The sequence below is a fragment of the Protopterus annectens genome, chromosome 1.part1 (assembly GCF_019279795.1).
Source record: "Protopterus annectens isolate FY-2018-M chromosome 1.part1, PAN1.0, whole genome shotgun sequence".
NCBI lineage: Eukaryota > Metazoa > Chordata > Ceratodontiformes > Protopteridae > Protopterus > Protopterus annectens.
The window spans coordinates 1524103252-1524123129 of record NC_056726.1 but is presented as its reverse complement, the minus strand read 5'-3'; the positions used below and the strand labels follow the sequence as shown (position 1 = coordinate 1524123129).

General features: G+C 39.4%; 1 protein-coding gene across 5 annotated transcripts in view; it reads right to left on the bottom strand.

Annotated features, from left to right (window-relative positions):
* Positions 1-19878, bottom strand: part of COL16A1 (collagen type XVI alpha 1 chain) — a 3146845-nt gene that overhangs the window by 528182 nt on the left and 2598785 nt on the right. For all 5 annotated transcript variants that reach the window (XM_044082765.1, XM_044082783.1, XM_044082773.1 and 2 more), the window contains one exon: positions 16994-17047. In XM_044082765.1, the coding sequence (XP_043938700.1) occupies positions 16994-17047 (54 nt within the window). The remainder of the gene's footprint in view (positions 1-16993; positions 17048-19878) is intronic.

The following is a 19878-nucleotide window of genomic DNA, read 5'->3' as shown; positions in this document are numbered from 1 at the left end:
TTCAATTCCCAAATATTTATACTCTCCGTGTTGCTCATTTTCTTTTATATCACATTCTATTACAAATGTGGTTTGCTTGGTGCTGCAACTTTTCTGTTTTAAAGGTTGCTTTTGCACATTTATCAAGACCAAATGGCATACTTACATCATCTGAAAAAGTTTTGACCACTTGCGGTTGTGCTTTAAGTTCCTCATCTGATGAACCATACAGTTTTAAATCATCTACAAAAAGAAGATGTGAAGTCTTTACACTTTATTGTTTTCTGGGAGCCAAATTGTAGCCATGACCTAATCTGTTAAGTAGATAGTTTAATGGGTTAAGGGCAAGACAGAATAGCAATGGTGACAGTGAGTCACCCTGGAATATCCCCCTTTGAATTTTTATAACTGGAATAATAATTTGTCCTTTATCATGGCTTAACTGCGAAGTGGTTTGCCACTGCTTCATGGTCACAGTAATGTAATCGATCAGTGTAGGGTGTACTTTATACATTTTTAGATACCCTTTTATCCTTGAATGTGGGATATTGTCAAATGCTTTTATGTAGTCTATCCATGCCATACTTAGATTCCTCCCCTTTTTGCAGCTCTCCACTATGACTTTATTTAACAACAAATGATCCTTTTTCCATATGACTTTCTTTTCTTACCTTTTTGTTTTACTGCCATGACTGAGTTTTCTTCTAAATTACTATAAACTCTGTCAGCATCAGTTCCCTTATATAGTTTAGATGTCATTGGATGGCATGTTATTGGTTTGTAGTTTTCAAGGTACCTTGCATATTCGCTCTTATGTAAGAGTATTGTTTTTTTCTGTTGTAAACCAGGCTGGTGACTGTTCAGGGTGCACATATAAATAATTCTTACTCAAGGCTAAATCTTGTTGCAAAGATGTTAATACTTTTAGCCAAAAGTTAGGTACTGAATCTGGGCCTGGGGTTTTCCAATTAGAGGCTTTTCTTAACTTTGTTTCAATCTCTATGGCTGTTACTTCATCCCATTTTATATCCAGTACCTTTAAACTTCTTATTCTTTCTTTTACTTCTTCTATCCATTTAGCATCTTTGTTATGTTCCACAGGATCTTCATAGATATTTCTCCAAAATGTCTTCTTTTTTTGGTTGTGTTTCAATTCTTTTTTTTTTTTTTGCCTTGTTTCCCAGTTCTCTATAAAACTTTTTTGGGTCATCAGTAAATTGCTTATTTTGTACCATTCCCTTATGTTTATCTACGTGTCTTTTAAGTTTTTATTTCTGCCTGTGCTGATATTATTACTAGTTTATTATTTGTGATAGTGCATAATATATCCTGATCTGTTCTGAACTGAACATTGCTTTTATGTCTGAGTATTTTTGTTGATCTGTTCCCCCTTCTATACTCTTCTAACAGTGACACGTCTTGTCTTAATTGCTTTATAGTGTGTGTGTGTCTGTGTGTGTGTGTGTCTGTGCGTGTGTGTGCGTGTGTGCGTGTGTGTGCGTGTGTGTGTGTGTGTGTGTGTGTGTGTGTGTGTGTGTGTGTGTGTGTGTGTGTGTGTGTGTGTATCTCTATTCGATTCTTCCATGATGGCATTTGATTTCTCCCCTTCCTTTCCCTTACTGCCCTGTGCTTTTGTGGTTAGACTTAATCTGTTATTAATTTAGCGGCACAGTAATATGTCCTATTTACTTCTGTTATATTACATGGATCCCTATGAACAGTTGTAATCATTTGCTTTATCAAACTTCTAACTTTTGGGGTTTTATTGACTTTCTGTATTCTGTTTCTTTCATTAGTCTTAATATGTCTGTCCATCTCTATTAAATCAAGCAACTCTTCTCTTAGATCATTTTCTTCTAAACTGAGGGCACATCCCTTGTTTTCCGTTTCCTGTGGGCATTGTATAGAAAGTTCCAGAGCATCTTCCTGTGGCACATTCTCTTCAATTTCATCCTGTGTCATCTGTTGCTCTGTCCTATGGGAACTCAATGTCCTATCACTTCTCAACATTGACAGCTCCAGAGTTGCCTCAGTTTCCTGTTCCGTCCCTTGCTGTCCAGCTTCAAGTAAACATTTATACTAGTTTCCTGTGGAAGGCTCCAAAATATCTTCATATGGCAATTGATTAGATATTTCCTGCTCCACTGGTTTCTCCTTAACTTGGTGATCCATTGCTCTATCCTGTTGTGATGTTATCAAAGTTAGATTTTCAATGATAAATCCTTCCCCCTTCACAGGTAATCCATAACCTTACTTTCTATTTCTTTAACTTCTCCTTTACTAATCCTCCTTTCTGCTTTTCCTCATTGTTATTTTTTGTATTGTAAAATGTTCCATATCTAGATGCCTCTGCATGTATTTCTATTAAAATAACTTTGGTGCCGGTCCTTTTGTATTGACTAGTTCATAGGTTCATAGGTGGGTACTAGGCTATCGGCCCAAGGGCCTACATAAGCCTAGCCAACAAGGTTCCCTGGCTTACGTCACCCAAGAAAGTTATTTTCTTGTGCCACTGTTGAGCAGAAACACAGAAGTGATCCCCGGGGTGTATTTCCTATTTCCCATCCACTCATCAAGATTTTTCTTGAAGAGTGTTAATGAAGAACTTTGCTTGACATAGATGGGTAGCCTGTTCCAGAGTATGGGAAGTCTCTGGGACAGGAATCTATCCTTCCATCATGTCCTGTTTATTGTAGTGACAAGGTTTAAGTCCCTAGAGCGTGTAGCTCGGAAGGATTGGGATTTCTTTAGGTGTAGCATGTCCAACAGCTCTGGGTTTGACATAGCTTTATATGTTAGGCAGAGATCACCTCGGAATAGGTGATATGCTACGGAGTAAAGCTGGAGTTTTTTGAGGCGGTCAGTGTAGGGCATTTGTTTGAGGCCAGTAATCCTCTTTGTGAGGTACTTCTGTCGCCTTGCCAGCTGCTGCAGATATCTTGTGAGGTGTATTCCAAAAGGGGCATTGTACTCTATAATGGGTCTAATGAGTGTCGAGTAGAGGGGAACAATGACCTCTTTTTTCCTGGATGAGAACCCTTTTATGATGAGGTGTGCCACGTAGGAGGACTTGCTGACTACTGTGGCGATGTGACTATCAAAGGAGAGACTACTGTCCACCTGGGTCCCAAGGTCTCTTATCACACATTCGGTGTTAAGTAGATTGCTGCCTGTGTGGTAGTTCATGGGTACAGAGTTTTTTTTACCAAAAGGGATGACAGTGCACTTTTTGGCATTGAGCTTGAGGCCATGGCTCTGACACCAGGCATCTGTCTCAGCGAGGCCCTCCTGTAAGATGTCCACATCATTTGGGGACTTGACTATGGCTCCTAGTTTGCAGTCATCTGCAAACTTCATTAGCCAGAGGCCTTCTGTGTTAGCCTGTACTTCAGAGAAGTAGATACCAAACAGGAGAGGTCTCAGGACGAAACCATGTGGTACTCCACTTGACACTGCTTTGAGGTCAGATTTGGTGTCTGTATTAGTATTAGTATTTCTTTCTCCTTTGCATAAATATTACACCATATTAAATCTCTTTTCCTTTCCCATGTCCATATTTCTTCTTCGGATGTCTCCTGCTCCTCCTGTTTCTCTTTACTTGGGGGACTCATTGTTCCAACATGCTGTGATATAACCTGCGTTAGGCTTTCTACACTAAATTCTTCACCTCGCAGGTATTCCATAACTTCAACTTCTATTTTCTAAGTTCTACTTGACTGATCTTCTGTTCTACATTCTCTCTTTGTGATCTTATTTTTTGTTTTGTGAAATTTTCCATATCAGGATGGCTTTGCCTGTATTTCTCTTCCAATATCTTTGGGGCTGCTTTTTTTGTATTGATTAATCTGGCTTTCTCCTTTGCATAAATATCACACCATATCAGATCTCTTTCTTTCTCATGTCCATGTCTCTTTTTTATACCTTTCAAAACTCTCTAGATTTTGTTCTTGTATTTGTGCACTTCCTCAGTCTCTTCTTTTTCCAATCACCCCAAGGTTTCTTGGTCTATATAATATTTTTTCATAAATCTGTTGTATTAATGGACACAAATTTTTATTTGAAGCTTCTGATAGTTTTTTCTTGTTCAAGTATTTTTCTTTCCCCCAATTTCTTTCTTAATCGTTTTGTATATCTTCTGACCAGAAATGCTGGCCCTCTTGCATTATAGTAACAATATATAATTTCTTTTCTATCCTCAGCAGTCCACTCTATCATACTTATGACTTTTTTTTTGGCCTATCAGTTTTTGTGATTTTTGTGGACTACTACTTCCTTCTACAACAGTGGGGCCATCCTACCCTTGGGCCTGGCCTGGCCCCATTGTAGGAATGTTTCCATATTTTGAGGATTCTACTCTGTCATTTGTTTTCCAGTCCTGGCACCAGTGTACCTACCAGGTTGGGTACTTTTTTATCCTGGGTCTTCTGCACCCAGCTAACGTTTTTAATTTTTGACCTACTTTTGTCCATGATATATGCTATATATTAGGGTCTACTTTAGTTTAGCGAATGATCAGATGATCAAATGCTATTAGTTTGAACACTAAATGTCAAACCGGCAAAATAGGGAATGGCCGGAGCAGCAAATTTTTTCCCAGGGAAAGAAATTGCTGGGCCGTCCGTCCAGGTTGTGCTGTTTCCTTCACTGTAGTGCAATCTCGGAGTTGGTATATTTAAGTAGGGGGGTGTGGGTGGGGCACAGCCCCCACATGGGTGGATGTGGTGGGCGAAGCCCTCTACTTCATTTAGTGTTTTTTTTTTTGGGAACAGCGATTTTTTTCCCTGGGAAAAAAATTGCTGTTCTGGTTGTTCACTGTTTTGAGTTTTCATGCTTTAGGGGTCGATATAACAATGTTCGATAATCTGATCTTTCATTGTTATAATATAGACCCTGCTATATAAATACAGTGTATATATATCAGTGTCGCCTTAGTGAGATTTTGTAGAAAACAGGGTCCACCTCGTGAAGGTACTCACCAAGACTTGAGGATGAATTCAGTTCCACCAATACAATTCTCCTTTGCTTACTGATTTATCATCTCTCCACATGCTACCATTACTGTCATATTGTTGTTATCTAAAATGTACAAGATCTGTAACACACAACACATCCATCACTACACTGTGGTGAGACACATGTTACACCACACTAACATACTTACTTTTGGTTATGTGAAATTATTAGGATTCATATCACATAACACCATCATACTATAGTTATCTAAAACAACTGAAGTCATTGTTGCACACCACAACCATCTTTACCCTGTTATTATCCAAGCCAACACAGATTCATGAAGATAACACCAATACCCTTAGACTGTGGCTGTATAAAAGAACCCTCAGATTGTGGCTGTATAAAAGAACTGAGATCTGTGTTGCACATGTCATCCCCTAACACAGCATAGTTGTTGTAAAATAACTGAGACCCATATTACACAGTGTAGCCATCATTACACTGCAAATATATAAAATAGCCAAGAGCCAGGTCACATGACACAATTATTATCACACTGCAGTTATCTAATATAACTGAGGTTAGTATCACACACACGCTGCCATTGTTACACTGTGCTTAGTTATCTAATATAACTGAGGTTAGTATCACACACACTCTGCCATTGTTACACTGTGCTTAGTTATCTAATATAACTGAGGTTAGTATCACACACACGCTGCCATTGTTACACTGTGCTTAGTTATCTAATATAACTGAGGTTAGTATCACACACACTCTGCCATTGTTACACTGTGCTTATATACAACAAGTGAGGACCATGTCATAAAATATCTTCATCCTCATACATGAGCTAAGAAAACTAGCCTAGAGCCATGGCACACAGCACAGCCAACTGATGAGCTACAGAAATGCCTGTGCAGGTTCTTAGGTTCCACTGATCAACTGATTAATGATTCTAGGGCTGAAGCACCCACTGCTGGCTGCTGTACTGACTACTTCCCAGAGACAGTAAGTTGTTATTCCGTTCATTGCTGCATGACTTGGACAATACACTTCAACTTCTCCACATTCAAATCACCATAGGCAAAATCTAATACCACTTCCCTGCAAGCTATAGGACCCCCTCTATGACCTAGGAAACCCATACCATGTATTTAAACGTATTGGAAACACTCACCATCCAACACAATACCATTTTCTTGGGAAACATTAATTACCCCACTGTTACCTGGGAATCCTATATGACACCAAATCTACAGCACAAACATTTCCGGATTTTGTAAATACAAACTCCCTGGACCAGATTGTCAATACAACAACCAAGGGTGCAACCGTACTGGATCTGGTCCTCACTAATACAGAAGAGTGCTGTACACCTCCTAATACCCTCTCTGGTAAGGTCAGATCACAAAATGGTCTTCTTTGAATTAAAAATAAATACTGGACACCCAGCTAACCCTGGGATATTCAGGAACTCCTCTAAAGCTAACTTCCTGCTATTAAGTGATAGCCTGGCAAAATTTCAAGCCCCTATAAACCATAAGAGCACTGCTGTCTATTCTGAACTTCTCACAGAATCCCTAGTGAAGCATATTAATAGCTGAATAGATGCAGCTGTACCCACCAGGAAGAAGTACAGAACTAACTCAAAAAACAAGTCCCCCTGGTGGAATCACAAAATCAATAGGCTGTATAACAGGAGGAAGAAAATCAGGGCAAACATTAGGAGGTGCAGCACCCAGCAGGATAAAAGCACCATCATCAAACTAAACAAATAACTCAGAGGACAAATAAAGTCTACCAAAGCCAAATCTGAGGTAAGTGTGGCCTCCCAGGCCAAAGACAACCACAAGGCATTCATTAGCTATGTCCACAACCTCAAAGGCAGTACACAATTGTGTGCAGAGCTCATTGTAAATGAAGCCACCTATACTGAGACAGAAGATATAGCAAACCTCCTGGCTGATAAATTCAGCTCCAACTTTACTCCTCTCTCCCCCTCACCCTTCCCTCAGGAAATATCATCAAATATAACTCCCCCTACAATCACTAGGGAACAGGTCCTTAATGCTCTCCCTAAGACCAAGAATACTGCATCAATGGGACCAGACAATATCACAGGATACCTTCTAAATAGCATGAAACATGACCTATCAGGGCCTCTGGAATTACTATTTAACTGTAGCCTCCAAACAGGCTTCATGCCTCATGAATGCAGAACAGCAACAGTCATCCCTCTGCACAAAGGTGGGCCATCTACAGACCCTGGAAAGTACAGACCCATATGTCTCACTGGTCTCATATGTAAAGCCATGGAAAGGATTATCATGGAAATGATCAATAATGACATATGAAACCTCCAGACACTGGACCCAATCTGGTTTCATCAAGAGCAGATCTTGCCTACTCAGCATGGTAGATTTCTTTGAGAAGGTCATCAAAACAATGGAAAAATGGCTCTCACTGCCTACCTTGAAATGGAAAAGGTGTTTGACACAATACCTCACCTGGGCATTGTTGACAAACTTAAGAAGTTAGGTACAAACCCTTATGTCATCAGTGAATAGCCACAGACAGGACCAAGGAAGTTAGAATTGGGGAGTCCACCTCTACAAAGAGGCCAATCACAAGCGGAGTCAGTTAGAGATGAGTCCTGGAACTGCTACTTCTTGGCATTTACTTCTCTGAAGTCAAGGCCAATGTTAATGGCCTCTGGCTGGCTAAATTTGCTGCTAATTAAAAATTAGGAGCTCCCATTGAATCACCCAGTGGCACAAATGTTCTCCAGGAGGGGCTGACACAGACAAACAATTGGTATCCGAGCCATGGACTAAAACTAAATGCCAAGAAATGCATAATAGTATCCATCAGGAAGTCATCCATCCCTGGTAACTATCATGTTGACAACGCACCCTAGGACTTGACCCAGTTGTCAGGGACTGTGGTACACACATAGACAGTAATCTTACTTTTGACCATCATGCGTCTACTGTAGTGAGGAAATCCTTCTATGTTATACAACTTATAAACAAAATGTATGGCATTTAGGCTCAAGGAAGTCATTGTTCCTGTGTATTCGGCATTCATCAGACCTATCATTGAGTACAATACCCCCTCTGGTAAGTATCTAACCAGGCATATCCAACAACTGGAACGTCCACAGAGTTTTCTCAAAAAAAGAAGAATACAGGGTGCAAGTAACATGTCATATGGAGACTGCCTCATGGCCCTATCCTTGTATTCTGTTTCCTACAGGCATACAGGACATTGTCAGACCCCAGTCTGACAGACCTCCTGCATACCCGAAAAACAAACATCACCAGATTTATCTGTTCTAAAGACTTAAACCTCGCCTGTGATATAAATAGGACCTGTTGGAGAAACAGGTATTTATTCCAGAGACTACCCAGTCTCTGAAACAGGTTCTCCATCCATGTGAAGCAGAGTTCCTTCCTAAACCAATTCAAGTAAAACTTGTACAATTGGATGGGAAACTGGAAGTTCATCCCTGGTTTGGCACCTATATCTCTAATAGACACAGGTAACCTGTAAATGGTTCATCACCCAGGTCCATGCTTACACTTATCAAGGTTATCAGAACTTTTCAGCGATTTGGGATCCATGGCTAGGCTTAAAAAGGCCCTTGTGGTCATTAGCCTGGTAAACACCTATGAATCTATTATTGTACCTTATGCCTAGAAATGCACGTTCACTAGTTAAAAATTAATGCATGTGCTAAAGCCTGATCTCATCTTAAGTATGGAATAAATAGATGCCGAGGTTCATCACTTTACGTATAACATGAATGCCATATATACAGTGTTAATCACAGTTACTCAACACCATATTATACACCAAAAAACACAGACAGCACCTCTCAGAGGTTGTAGGTATAGAGCTTGGATTGTTTTCAGAACTGAAATAACTGTCCGCTTGATACACAATAAAAGAATAACAATGGTGGACTGGTTTAGGTGTAACTCTACTCCCTCCTAAGTACCACTCAAATGGTTTCATCACCTCTGTTATTTATATAGGATTAATAACTGACATCATAGAACTCCTGCAGGCAATAAAATCAAATTAACCTCTTATAAAATAAAAGTATATTTTTGCACTTTAGATGTTCTGTATAAACACTTCATTCTGTTGGTATTTGTATAATATAAAATAAAGATAGTTGATACATTGCATGCCATATTGAATCAAGATAATATTAATACTACTACTACTACTAATAATAATAATAATAATAATAATGTAACCATAACAATAATAATGATAATAAAACAACAGTACTAATAATCATAATAATAATAATAATAATACTGAATAATAATAATAATAATAACAACACCAATAATAATAATAATAACAACAACAATAATAATAATAATAATAATAATAATAATAATAATAATAATAATAATAATAATAATAATAATAATAATATAATAATAATAATAATAATAATAATAATATAATAATATAACAATAATAACAATAATAACAGTAATAATAATAATACTATTAATAATAATAATAATAATAATAATATTAATAATAATAATAACAATAATAAAAATAACAACAATAATAATAATAATAATAATAATGAAATAACAGTAAATGGCAATGCTCAAATCTACTCTGAGCTACAACAGAATGGCATTAAATAAACTGATCCCAAGGATATTGCCAATATCCTGGCAGATCGATTTAGTGCCAACTTCTCCCCCCTCTCACTCCCTAAAGGGCCCATCTCAATACCAAAAGATTGCCAAATGCCAGTAATCATGGCCACACAGGTAGAAACCGCACTCTCCAAAGCTAAGAATACAGCATCCATGGGACCAGATGACATCCCGGGATGTGTATTACATGAACTGCAAATGAACTGGCACCTCACCTAAGTGTCATGTTTAATCATAGCCTCACATCAGGCTTCGTGCTCACTGAGTGGCGCACAGCTACAGTTATCCCGCTCCACAAGGGAGGATGCGCCTTGGATCCCGGGAACTACCATCCCATCAGTCTGACAAGCCTGATCTGCAAGGGTATGGAACGCATTATCATGGAACTTATAAACAAAAACATTGGCAACCTTCAAACACTGGACCCCACCCAGTTTGGGTTTGTGAAGGGCCGATCTTGTCTCCTGAATCTGATTGACTTCTTCAAATCAGTCTCCAGAGCTGTGGACGAGGGTATGGCAGTCCACACAGCCTATCTGGACCTCGCCAAGGCATTCAACACCATCCCCCACTCTGGAATCATAGATAAACTTACTAAGCTGGGCATAAATCCCTATGTTACTCGATGGGTTGCCAACTGTCTTACTGACAGAACCCAGACTGTAAAAGTAGCCAACTCCAAATCCAGCTCCAGACAAGTGACAAGTGGAATACCTCAGGGTTCAGTCCTGGGACCATTCTTGTTTGGCACCTACCTCTCTGAAGTACAGGCCAACACTAATGGACTCTGGCTAACAAAGTTTGCAGATGACTGCAAATTGTGAGCCATTATTGTATCCCCAAATGATGTGGATATTCTACTAAAGGGACTTACAGAAACAGATGCCTGGTGCCAGAGCCATGGGCTCAAGCTTAATGCCAAGAAATGTATAGTTATCCCCTTTGGGAAAAAACATGTACCCATGAATTACCACATAGGTGGCAGGACACTAAACACCGAAAGTGTGATAAGGGACTTAGGGACACAGGTGGACAGTGGTCTCACCTTCGATAACCACATCACCACAACAGTCAGGAAATCCTTCGATGTGGCACACCTCATCACTAAGGGCTTTTCATCCAGAAAAAAGGAGGTCATTGTCCCACTGTACACATCCCTCATTAGACCCATTATAGAGTATAATGCCCCATTTGGTATGTACCTCACAAGACATCTGCAACAGCTGGAAAGGCCACAGAAATGCCTCACTAAAAGAATCACAGGCCTAAAGCAGATGCCATATGTTGAATGTCTAAAGAAACTCCAGCTATACTCTGTGGCATATCGTCTACTCAGAGGCGATCTCTGCTTAACATACAAGGCCATGTCAAACCCTGCGCTGTTGGACATGCTCCACTTAAAGAAATCCCAATCCCTCAGAGACACACGCTCCAGGGATCTAAACCTTATCATCACAATGAACAAAACATGCTGGAGGGATAGGTTCCTGACCCAGAGACTCCCCATACTCTGGAATAGACTGCTCATACATGTCAAGCAGAGTGCCTCATTGGCCCTCTTCAAAAGGAATTTTGATGACTGGATGGAAGATAGGAAATTCACCCCACGAGGATCATGTCAGTCGCCCTGCTAGACAGGGGCCCAGAGAAGTAAATATTGTGGGAAGAAATACCCAGGGAATTGTTATGGCTAGGCTTGCATAGGCCTTAGAGCCGATAGCCTAGTACCAACCTATGAACCTATAATAATAATAATTTTAATAATAAAATAACAGTAATAATAATAATAATGGTAATAATAATAACACAACAATAACAATAATACAGCATGCAAATACTTCTTTCAGTAAGCATAATAATTACTAACAGCACAAAGGCAAAGATACAGTTAGCCTAATAGTTGTTATAGCAACACTAAATTATATGCTTTAAAAAATCATTATAGATGGTAACAGCATTTATGAATATAGAACTGAATTTTTAAAATTAAATTCTTGCTACCCACAAATGTTTAAAATCTATTTAAAACTTAACTACCTGTGAAAGATACCTGGTGTGTGTGTGTGTGTGTGTGTGTGTGTGTGTGTGTGTGTGTGTGTGAGAGAGAGAGAGAGAGAGAGAGAGAGAGAGAGAGAGAGAGAGAGAGAGAGAGAGAGAGAAAAGTTGTAGATGCTGCCATCTAGTGACCAATCAAGAGATTACATACAGTTGACCTAATCCAGATACAATTTTTATGTAAACTAAAAAAATCACTTAGTGATCAGCCTTTTACCACAAAATAATAACAAAAGCTTAAGACATGTATAATAAACATTTGTTTAATCCGGTGGAAAATACAGTCCCTAAATTAATAATCAGTCTTTGTTCTCTGGTAGATAAAATGTCTTGTGACCTCATTTTACTTGGCCCAGCTAAAGAACTTCTGTTATTGCCCATGGACATTAACACCACCGGGGTATTTGATTTTGTTTATTTAGTGTACCTGTTTCTTTTTGACAATGTCTCTTGAGTGTTCTTATATGTGTAACCAAGCCGTCATGGATGTTTCTGAGTATTAAAAATCAAAGTAATGACATTTAAAAATCATAGCAGATGGTCAGAAAGTTGATCACTTTATTTTTCATGATAGAAAGTCTATATATTGGACCATATAAAATTAGTGATAGGAAATCTTTCTATAGGTTTATTTTTTTAATTCTATTTAAATGTATGCACCCATAAATCAGGAAGATCAGTAAATCCAGGAGAAGCAAGGGTAAATCTGAAGACCAAACTCATAGAGATATACCTAAATTATAGCCACATAAATGACCCATTCATTTTTGCAAGTGATCATCTAGCAAAATTCAAAACTTCTGGAAGTTTTAACTGATATATAATTATTACTTTTTTATAATGTTTTAACAAAAGGAGGAATTACCACAGGGAAGCCTTCTTGTCCACCCTGTAGATGTTAATGTGGTTTGAAAAGGATAACTTGCTTTTGAAAAATAAGACATGTTTCTTTTGAAAAGTCAAAAGATTTGCTAGTGTTCATCTCCTCCAAAATGTGAATCTGTAGATGACTGGTAATAGTTCAACCAAGTCAATGTCCTCTTGTACAATTCCAAATTGTTCACAGGTTATAAGTATGTACTACACTAACGACCACAAGGGTCTTTTTAAGCCTAACCATGCATCCCAAATCTCTGACAAGTTCTGGTACCCTTGATAAGTGTAAGTAGGGGCTTGGGAGATGAAACATTTACAAGCAGGGGCCTGGGATATGAACCATTTACAGGCTGCCTATTTCTTTTAGAGACATAGGTGACAAACAAGGGATGAATTTCCTTTTCCCCACCCAATTGTCCAAGTTACACTTGAATTGGGTTAGAGAGGAGCTCTGCTTGACATGGATGGGGAGCCTGTTCCATAGATGGGGTAGTCTCTGGGATACATACCTATCTCTCCAGCAGGTCCTATTTATATCACAGGAAAGGTTCAAGTCTTTAGAAAAGGTAATTCTGATGCTGTTTGTTTTGTGGATATACAGGAGGCCCATTAGGGTAGGGTCTGGCAATGCCTTGTATGCCAGGTATAGATCATAGGATCATAGGAAGTTACTAGGCTAATGACCCTAGGGCCCTTACAAGCCTAGCTATGTTCTACCCTTATTTTCACAATCAACACCTATTCCCCTGTCCAAGAGGAACACAGGTGGAACCTGAGGGGTGAATTTATGGTTACTCATCCAATCGTCCAGATTGCATTTTAAGAAGGCCAATGAGGTTTTCTGTTTGGCATGAAGTGAGAGTCTTTTCCAAAGGTGTGGTAACCTCTGAGAGACAAATCTGTCCCTACAGCAGGTTTTAATGTTGCATACCAAGTTAAGGTCTTTAGAGCGAGTAACCCACGTACAATTTGACTTGCGGATATGCAGCATTTCCAATAAAGCAGGGTCAGAGATTGCCTTATATGCAAGGCAGAGATCACCTCTGAGTAGTCTGTATGAAACAAAATAAAGGGACAGTAATTTCAGATGATCCACATAGAACAGATGCTTAAGACATTGAATCTTCCTTGTGAGACGCCTTTGTGGTCTCTTCAATTGCTGTAGGTGCTTGGAAAGGTACATACCAAAAGGGGCGTTATACTCAATTATTGGCCTGATGAGGGAAGAGTACAGGAAGGTTATAACTTCTTTTTTTCTGGAGGCAATGCCCTTACCTATGAGATGAACAATATCGAATGCCCTTCTCACCATTGTGGAGACATAGTGATCAAAGGTAAGGTTGCTGTCAACCTGTGTGCCCAGGTCTCTAACCACTGAGTGCATACTTAGGGAGTTGCTATTGATGTGGTAGTTAGCAGGAACATCACTCTTACTAAAAGGGATGATAATACATTTTTTTTGCATTGAGTTTAATGCCATGACTTTGGCACAAATAATTTGTTTGTGTAAGACCCTCTTGTAGGATGTTGACATCGTTTGGAGATTCTATGACCGCTCCCAGTTTGCAGTCATCAGCAAACTTTGTCAGCCACAGACCTTTAGGTTTTGCTTGTTCTTCAGAGAAATAGATTCCAAACAGTAGAGGTCCAAGGACTGATCCCTGTGGAACACCACTGGTTACAGGTCTGCTGTTAGAGGTGGATTCCCATATTTTGACTATTATGTGTTCTATCAGTGAGCCAGTTTGTGACCCATCTAATGATGTAAGGGTTGATACCTATCTGGGTAAGTTTGTCAATTATGTCTTAGTGGGGCATAGTGTCAAAAGCCTTGGCTAAGTTTAGGTAGGCTGTATGTACAGACTTTCCCTCGTCCAGTGCCTTGGTGACTGTCTAGAAGAAGTCCACCAGGTTTAACAGGCATGATCTCCCTTTGACAAATCCACACTGAGTAGGGTCAAGTGTTTGGAGATTATCTGTATCTTTGCTGACAAGGTCCATGATGATTCACTCCATGGCCTTACAGATAAGGCTAGTCAGGCTAATAGGTCTATACTTCCCAGGGTCAGTGGAAGCAGTACCATTGTGCAGGGAATAATGGTGGTCATTTTCCATTCAGTTTGGACAAAGCTGGTGCTTAGACTATGACTGAAAAGAGTATCCAATGGTGTTGCTAATTCTTCTTAGAGCCCATGTAGGACACAGCCTGGGATGTTATCAGGTCCCACGGATGCTGTGTTTTTGGCTTTAGAGAGGGCATTTACAGCTTGCTGTTTAGAGATACAATGTAGGGGACAGGTGGTAGGAATGTTATGGGGTACATATGGCAGGAATAGGGTAGTGAAGTTTTCACAGAACCTCTTGGCCAACAGGTTAGCTATGTCCACAGGCTCAGTATATTGTGGTATCATTAATTACCAGTTTGGCACAGATCTGGGCCTTTCCTTTTAGGTTACTGATGTAACTAAAGAATGCCTTATGATTGCCCTTAGATGAGGACACTAATTTAGATTCATAGTTTTCTTTGGAGGACTTCACAATAAATCTTATTTGCTTGTTTCAGCTAAGGAGGGATTGTTTCCAATTTAGGGCCTGCTCCCTCTTACTCTTAGACATCAATTTGTTCCTCTTATTGTAAAGCTTGATAATGGCAGTTATCCACCAGGCAGGTTTGCTCTTCCTTGAGGAGCTTGTTTTGGTCCTATCAGTTATGTCCGAGTCAATGCAGTTATACAGATGTTTGTATAAAGCATTGGTGTAGAACTTGGCATAGTTGCTTCTTTCTGAGGGGGGAGGTGTAGTGAAGCTATTTATACCATCCCATAAGACATTATAATCTGCTTTACTGAAGTGTTTTAGTTTAGTTGCTGCTGGGGGGGGGGGTGATAGTTACTTTGAATGAGACTGAGTTGTGATCAGATATCTCCAGGGAAGATCTCACAGTGGGGTGCTACAGTGGTCCCTCATATTGGTAAGCACCAGATCCAGGACGTTGGCACCCCTTGTGGGGTTTCCTTCTCAACAGCCTGAAGGAGACAGAATACAGGGATAGGGCCTTGAGGCAGTCTGCATAGGACATGTTACTTATACCCTGTATTCTTTTAGTGAGGAACCTCTGTGGACGTTCCAATTGTTCGATGTGCCTGGTTATAAACATAGCAAAGGGGGCATTTTACTCAATGATAGGTCTGATGAATGCCGTATACAGAGAAACAATGACCTCCTTGGACCCTGATGCCATACCTTTGTTTATAAGTTGCACAACATAGAAGGATTTCCTTGTTACTGTAGACATGTGAGGGTCAAAAACTAGATTACTGTCTATGTGCGTGTGTCTCCAAGTCCCTGAATACTGGGTCACGTATTAGGGGTGTGTTGTCAATATGATAGTTACCATGGATGGATGACTTCCCAAAGGATACTATTAAGCATTTCTTAGCATTTAGTTTTAGTCTGTGGCTCTGACACCAGTTATTTGTCTGTGTCGATCCTTTCTGGAGAACATTTGTGTTGGTAGGGGATTCTGTGACTGCTCCTAATTTGCAAATCATCTGCAAATTTAGCTAGTCAGAGGCCATTAACATTTTATTTATTTAACATTTGTTTAATGGGAAAGTCCGACTTGGAAAGGAGGCCTAAGGAGAAATGATCCAGACACCAGGTGCTGAATGACTTAGTGGTGCAGCTGTAGTGTTGTCATCTCACAGCAAGAGGTTCTCTTGTTCAATTCTCAGCTGGGGTGCCTTGTGTGCAGAGTCTGCATGTTCCCCCTGTGTATTTGTGGGTTTCCTCCGGGTGCTCCAGTTTCATCCCACGTTTCAAAGATATGCATCTGGAGTGTTTCTCCCCAGGCCTCTGCCGAAAACTGGCTTCATTCCAAGTCGGACTTTCCCAGTAAACAAACTGTTAAATAAATAAATGTCTTTGTAACATGGGAGAAATGTTGTCTAAGATGACAATTTATCCACTGCACCGACATTGGCTTTGACTTGTTAAGTAAATGCCAAAAAGGAAGAGTCCCAGGACCAGACTGAAGCTGTGGACATAATAACTTTAATCTTAAATATTATAAAATGTAACAGTAGTCCCTTATAATCCTAGTACAAATTTCCAGGCTAAATATATATATATATATATATATATATATATATATATGTGTGTGTGTGTGTGTGTGTGTGTGTGTACAGTTTACATTATGAGTGATTAATACACAGAAAAGAAGGCATTAGAGTAATTATTTCTGAAAGGCCTAAATGGCAACAGTCACCTTTTGATTTGTGGATCACTATCTTCATGAAGCAGAGCTGTAGTTTGGAACTTTAAAATGCTAACCATATTATAAAAAAAATGTATGTAACAGCAAGCAAGACCATAAGAAATGCAATAAAATGATTATAACATAGTGAGTTAAGGTAAGTATTCATGCTTACCGGTTCTCCTTTCTCTCCTGTTGCACCAGGCGATCCACGTTCACCTTGAAGTCCCTATCAGAAAAACAAAAACCTCAGTATGTGCTACTGATAATCTGCTTCTTCCTCTTACACATAATCAGCAAGAAAAAAGGATCAGCGCTATCTGTCAATCTGTCAAAGTATTTCTCTACAGCGATACAATGAACAGTGGTACAGGAAGTGTATTAAGTCTGTAACTGCCTACTAAAGCATTTCCTTACAGAGCCATAGTGAACCATGGCACAGGAGAGCCTGGATGCTTCACATAATGAAGGCATATGCAGTAAACAACTCACATTTCAGCTGTGGAGCTATGCAGGTAGTTACTAGGTAGGCGGTTGAAGAGGCCACTTTAAACACTACCCCAGTTTCCTCAGACCACTGCTCAGTTAAGTGACACTTATAATGTGATGTCTGGCTCATAAGCGTGTGCAGTTTATTTTGCTTTGCTTCATACTCTGATGAAATTCCTAAGGGTGTACATATGGTTAGTATTCCCTTGTGTTTCCTACTATCACACCCTGCATATACTCTGCTCTGCTCTCTGCCCTTTACGTTTGTTTCTTTTGTGTCAATGTGGTGTCCATGGGAATGCCTTACACTGGTTCTCAGTATTAAGGGAACATAATGTAGTGTGAGCTGGTCAAATAGGCTAAGCCCTGCACTCTTTAAATGTTTAAACATAGATATTGTTCTTTGATCTACTGCCTAAGGGTAGGTACTTAAAGGAATAAATTATAACCTGCCTGGTACCTTATGTTGAACCGCATACTTGTAACTGGTCCTTGAATGTCCAACAGATATAGTAATCTAATTCCCTGGGAGCATGTCTTGTACTGTAACTATGACTTCTAGGCTAGAGAGATACCTGCATGGATGGATGGGTGGAAAACAGGTTGTAAGTTAGAATGAGGAAGGTGACATCCTAAGCAGTTACTGCAGGATAGGCTTTATAATAATGACTGGATTAACATCAATTTCATCCCATATCTGAAACACTGTTATAACACTGGGGCCTGTGGGTCTGTATGACATGCTTGGCAGATAGGTGTCAGCCATGTTGTAATTTGGGTTATACTGTGATATGAGGTATCTCAAGTCTTCTGATCTGGCAGTGACAGTTTATGTCATTTTACTCTTGATAGCTGATTGCAAATTCATTAAGCACCTTATAGTTTTGTCCAGAATGCATAACCCTCTTACTATGGGACCAGAGTTCCACCACATGGTGGATAACTTGTGCATACCTTACAATAATACTACGGCCACAACAGGTGGTGAAATAGACTGTGAGTCAGCCATCATATTAAACTCCTGCAGTTCCAGTTGTTATGGGCATAATTTGGATTACTAGCTGGTCTGTATACACACATGCCATATATATATATATATATATATATATATATATATATATATATATATATATACATGCATACATACTTGTATACACACACACACACACACACACACACACACACACACACACACACACACACACACACACACACACACACACACACACACACACGCACACACACACACACACACACACACACACACACACACACACACACACACACACACACACACACACACACACACACACACACACACACACACACACACACACACACACACAATCACACACACACAATCACATATCACATTTCTTAGTGTACTTATACTGTTTGAGATCTTCTAACTCAGTGTAAATTCAATGTTTAATGTGTCTAACCACAATGCGTGTCTCATGTTTAATATTGCTTAAGCCTACACAACTTCAAATTTATTGAGGCAAAATGCATGTAATCCTTATGTTTAATGAGCCTCACCTTATGAGAACCTGATGTTTAATGCTCTCTAATCGTATGCATGCCGTGCTTTATAAGTCTAATTTATATTTAATATCCCCATATCTCATGCATATCTTCTGCTTGAAAAGCTTAACCTTGTATAGACCACATGTTTAATGCCATTAAACCAATGAGCATTTCATGTTGAGTGTCCCCTAATTATATTAAATATTTTATGTTTAGTGTCCCCTGAGCCTACTAATATATGTTGTTTAGCTGATTGACACCTGCTGCTGATGTGTTACAATCCTGACTGCTGACACGATGGACAACAATCGCCTGAATATCCCAGTAACAAGAAAAATTAGTTAACTGAGAAAAGCAGTTCTTATCCAGTTACAGTCATGGAACAAAAGTGATGTGTGTGTGAACTGCCTTTCAAGAGTTTGTTAACTTTTATGGGACAAGGCAGCCCACACATCTAGCACTGCAGGCATGAACCACAAATTAGTATGATAAGCTTCCCATTCATGTCAAGTAGAGCACCTCGCTGGCCCACTTTAACAGAAATCTTGACGAGTGGATGGGTAATAGAAAGTTCACCCCAGGGATCATTTCAGTTGACCTACTGGATAGGGGCACTGTGAACTAACATCAAGTGGCAGGGTGCCTGGACAATTTATTTTGGGCTAGGCTTGTAAAGGCTCCAGGGCCATTAGCCTAGTACACACCTTTGAACCTATGAATCAGTGTTTTGGGCATTAATGAGTTAATTTCACTAGTCCAATGTGGATTGCATATTTAATATTCCCTATCACTATGTATGCCATTATTAAATACACTTCATTCCTACATGCATTCCATGTTTAAGTACCTACAAATGTATAATGTTCAATAAACATATTTCTATCCAGTGTCTAACCTTAGGTATACAATATCTAATGTACACAACCCAAATTTCATGAGTCTAAGCCTATGAATACCCTGTTCATCATCCCCTAACCCTTTAGAAACCCATATTTACCATCCATTAACCATTTACATCCCTCATATATAATTAGCATAAATCTG